Source organism: Prunus dulcis, chromosome 3, assembly GCF_902201215.1.
Source record: "Prunus dulcis chromosome 3, ALMONDv2, whole genome shotgun sequence".
In the NCBI taxonomy this organism is placed as follows: domain Eukaryota; kingdom Viridiplantae; phylum Streptophyta; class Magnoliopsida; order Rosales; family Rosaceae; genus Prunus; species Prunus dulcis.
Window position 1 is genome coordinate 22,054,652 of NC_047652.1, and position 4,586 is coordinate 22,059,237.

The following is a 4,586-nucleotide window of genomic DNA, read 5'->3' on the forward strand; positions in this document are numbered from 1 at the left end:
TCTCTCTCTCTCTCATAGAAAGAACAAATTAAAACTGCTAGCTAAGCTATGTACCATTACCACATGCAGTTGCTTAAAATATTTGAGCTGTGGGGTACAATGTCACAAGTAGAATTTATTTTTTGCTGCAAATTTGGCTAATCTTTTTATTTCGCTTGAAGATTTGGTCTTCCCTCACTACACTAGTTAGCTTCATATCCATCATTTCAATGTCGTCAAATTTTTCCATTGCACTAAATTATGAATGATGTCTAAGCGGACGTTTTCATCATTGACTTTCATGTTCACTTTGGCAGGCTATCATGTTCATTAGATCTCATGGCATATCTGATATAAACTAAATTAATAATTGAACCTTTCACTATCCGACTAGGACAGCAGGATATATACGTATTTCGGACGGTGTTGATTGGGGGCCTTTGCTTCTTACCATCTTTGATCCCATTTGCCATGGCCAATTGCCATGCCTTTTCTGTTATGGGGATGTTCTATATGCCTTTACAGTCCGGTTTTACTTTTGCTTGGCCAGGATTTAACTCCAACAACAACTTCTTGTAAAGACAAGTAGTCATGAACATCAAAACCCTTCACATGTTTTATTTATTTTTTCTTCTGTTGGCCATCAAACGCTTCACATGTTCGTTTTATGGCCAATTTCCACATTTCCAAGGCAAATTTCATCTGCCCATTCAGTTTACCATTACTGAAATTCTGCCCTATCAATTTCTTTGTTTATTTGATTGCTACATGATTTCAAGAGCTGAGGGAATTTTCTGTGATCGATCTTAGCTTTAACTTAATTAGGACTGATTCAAGTTTCATCTTCTTAATGGTTGCTTTTGGACCGCAATAGAGAGACTAGCTAGCTAGCAGCAGAAGAAATTATATGACTGTTTGCTTTCAAATTTCCACAGGGTTGTGGCTAGCTAGACATAAACACCCTCATGAATGCTTCCACCAAACTTCAATTAACTTTTCATTAAGCAAGCTGCAGTGCTGTTGACTTTACTCCTGTGTTAACATTCAATTATGCTTTCTGCATGGTTGACTTGGTTTCCATTTGGCATGCATAAAGTTTTGTCATGTCGTTTTTCATTACACCCAATAAGTGAAGGCCATATGTGCACAATTGGTACTAGGGAGGCCTCTCATTCGAGGAAAACTTGTATATCTTTTGTGCAGAATGTAATTGGATGAGTATAACAAAATAATGTTATTCCAGTAAAACATGCAAGTTCTTCTCACATTAGTGTAGTTAGTAATTCAATAACAAATTAGGTGAAGCAACTAAAATTATTATGAGCCTCAGCTAGAAATGAAATTAGCTTCACAACAAAAGAACCATTTATATATTATCATATCCTATAATGCCAATACCAAATGATTTCCTCACAACATTTCAAGGCCTTAAAGAACAAAACCTTAAGCATTATGCAAATGAGAAATTTAATCATTGCCCCGCAAAGACATTTGAGATAGTAAGGTAAATTTTTTACATTTCCTGTTCTAGCATTGAGGGGTTGTAACAATGTAACCCTCTGCTAGTTAAGGCACTGTGGAATTAATCAGTCCAATACCCTAAAACCAAATTAAAGTAGGCAAAAGATTAATAGTAGATAAGACAATATGACCAAAAACAAGAAAGTCCTCAGAAAAAGTTAGCATTTTCATGATCTAGTGTCATCATATCTTTCCCTTGAATAGCAGCAGCATCTTCATCAAATATCCACTTATCAATCAATGACAGAAACTGGTCACTACTAAGGTTCGGCTTGCTTTCATCTTGGAACAGGCTAGCCTCTGGTGACATAGACGGAGATAAATCCGAATTTGAAGAGTCAAGGGACTCAAAACCAAACAGAGATTCAAATGCATCAGATAATTCAACGCCACTGGTGGTGTTTGCTGCAGATGTGGCCCCCTCACTGGATGTACAGTCAAACCCTGAAACCATGTTGGTAAATGAATGCTGAGTCTTAGCCAAGTTGGTTCTGGCTGATGATGATTTTGGGGGGTTTTTCATCCAACCTTTGAGCAGTCTTGAAATGTTCTCAGTGCTTGAAGCATAAGTGGTTGTCGATTGATCTTGGGCTGGTTTTGTGGTGGAGATAAGGAACCCATCAGCTGGTTTCAAGTCAGAGCTCAAAGTGCTTGGCTTTTCAGGGGACAGGGCATCACGAAGAGCTTGTCTGGCCATGTGAATGTCAGTTTGAAGCCTTCTCTCCCATTGACCTCTGGATATTGCCTGTGAGCTGGTGCTTGATCCTTGATCTTTATAGTGGCCTTCAGTGCCTGCTTGAAGCTTGTTTAGCTTCTTCTTCAAGTGGGTGTTCCAGTAGTTTTTAATGTCATTGTCAGTTCTCTGTGGGAGGTATGAAGCTATTGCAGCCCATCTGCATCACAATCAATGAAGCCATAAATTAGATTTACAGAAACCAAACCTACCCTGCAGGCAGGCCTCCCAAAAATTTTTTTTTTGGCATTTTTCAGATCCTATAACTTCAATAGCTATTACACATTACACTAAAAATATATGAGACTTTTCTTAGCAAAAGGGGTGTTTGTTAGGTTTACCTATTGCCCAAAAGAGCTTGAAGGTGGATGATCATCTTCTCCTCATGGTCAGTAAAGTTACCACGTTTGATCCCAGGCCTAAGGTAATTAGTCCATCTCAGCCTGCAACTTTTACTGCATCTATGCAGCCCTGGAACACCAAAACAGAACAAAGATGTATTAGTTGAAGGCTCAAATAGTAGATCACCGCACCCTAATGCTTCACTAACAAAATACCAAAATGGCTGTGCTTTTAATAATCTAAATGCAAAGCCAAAATGAAAATATCCTGCCTTTTCATCTCAAAATTATACAGAAGCCATAACAAAAGTGACCCATCAGGTGAAAACCAAGTATATTTTTACTCAAACAAAAGCAACAGAAGAAACAGAAAAGAAAGAAAATAAACCTGTATTGGTAGGAACAGCCCTCCAATTCCCAGGACCATGTTCTTGAATGTAAGAGACCAAAATGATATCTTCTTCAGGAGTCCAAGGTCCTTTCTTGACCCCTTCTTTATCACAGCAAGGAGGCCTGCCCATTTCACCGTGTTTTTCTTTCTTTATTTCTCTAACCACACTCACTCACCACCACAAGTCTCCCAAGTATCTTCTTGTGCTCAACAAACAAACAAACAAAATCAAACAAAACCAAACAAAACAAAGAGGTCTTCCTTGCTATATCCTCAGAATCCTTGAACTATGTTTTTCTTTCTTTCTTTCTTTCTAGGAAGTTGGAAAAATGCTAACTTTTGGTCTGCATAAATAGACAAAAAGATAAAGAGAGAGGGCTAGCAGGCAAGCATAGGCAGGGGAGAGAGGACGCTGACCTAAAAGATCAACAGAAGGGTAGCCAAAGAGTCAAAAGGTGACAGCAAGAGCATTTACTCCCTCCTCCAAGGGCTGCCAATGCATGCCAAAGTCAGCTGTAGTGCCAAAACCCTCTCCCTCTCTCTCTCTCTCTCTCTCTCTCTCCTCTTTCTGCCTCGCAAAACCGCGTGGCATTGAATGTGGCTCAACTGAGGAAAACCCCGCCCCTTAATTTTGCTCTTTAATGTGCTCTTAAACCCAACATGTCATGACCCATGAATAATGTGCTTTCAGCTGACTCTACTTCTACTCAAAAGTAAAGAATAAAAAACCAAACACCCCCTCTTTAGTAATTTCTTCCAACTAAAGTTTTTAACTCTCTGTCATCAAATTAAAGTACCCTTTTTTAACTAACTAACAGACCTTAGAGCATCTGCAACAGTCTCATCAAAACTCTTTTCAATAATTTTGTCAAACTCAGTCATCAAAACTGCAATCTCTTTCTCTTTTTTCAGGACTGGTAAGTTGATATTAGCTCTTCAAAACATTTAATTTTACTTTGAAAAAATAAAACCTACTTTGAAAATATTAAAAACATGCATTTTTTCTTTTTAAACAATAAATACATAGACATTTTTCACATTTTTCATTCTTCTCTGTAACATTGCACTAATTGAATTAAAGAGTTTGTTGGGGCACAAAATATTAAAGTAGCAAACAAAGTTTCTCAAATTGTCACGTAAGCTAATAAACTTCAAATTAAAAAGTTTAGTTTGCTACTACGGTTGGAGATGCTTTTATTTTTGTTACTTAATATTTTTTTATTTATTTTTAATGACTTTTTAGTGATAAGGGGGTTGATTACAGTATCTGATTAATTTGTTGTATACTACAGGAGCTTAATTGCTTGAGAAGCCAAAAATCCAAAAGGGTGACATTATGGTGATGGACATGAGACTTGTTTTGTCATGCATCATGCATGTCGGCTGCTCTGCATGGATAGCGAGGTAGTGATCAAAGTCAAAGTCAACCATGCCCACCATTCATGGAAATCACTTGTGAGATGTCTATTATATCCTTGGTAAAGAGATTATCATAAAAATTAATCAAATTCCTTATCATTTGAGAGGAAACACTCAATCGATTAACATCACCAACTAACTTTTGATATGGTGATATTTGTCTTTATTTGATTGGAAGAGATCTCATATTCAACTCATATAA

General features: G+C 37.4%; 1 protein-coding gene across 1 annotated transcript; it reads right to left on the minus strand.

Annotated features, from left to right (window-relative positions):
• Positions 1-1,429: 1,429 nt before the first annotated feature.
• Positions 1,430-3,547, minus strand: LOC117622797 (myb-related protein 306-like). Its single transcript, XM_034353569.1, has 3 exons — positions 2,963-3,547; positions 2,575-2,704; positions 1,430-2,393 (listed from the first exon to the last, which is right to left on the minus strand). Exons 1-3 carry the CDS (start codon positions 3,093-3,095, stop codon positions 1,649-1,651), a joined length of 1,008 nt encoding a protein of 335 aa, XP_034209460.1. The 5' UTR covers positions 3,096-3,547; the 3' UTR covers positions 1,430-1,648.
• Between the last annotated feature and the right edge of the window lie 1,039 nt (positions 3,548-4,586).

What these genes read in the sequence shown, in the direction of transcription:
- LOC117622797 (XM_034353569.1), bottom strand. Translation starts at nt 3,095, where the DNA reads ATGGGCAGGCCTCCTTGCTGTGATAAAGAAGGGGTCAAGAAAGGACCT. An exon ending in GGCTGTTCCTACCAATACAG is followed by an intron (nt 2,705 to 2,962) that starts GTTTATTTTCTT and finishes TTGGTGTTCCAG; the next exon opens with GGCTGCATAGATGCAGTAAA. An exon ending in CAAGCTCTTTTGGGCAATAG is followed by an intron (nt 2,394 to 2,574) that starts GTAAACCTAACA and finishes ATTGTGATGCAG; the next exon opens with ATGGGCTGCAATAGCTTCAT.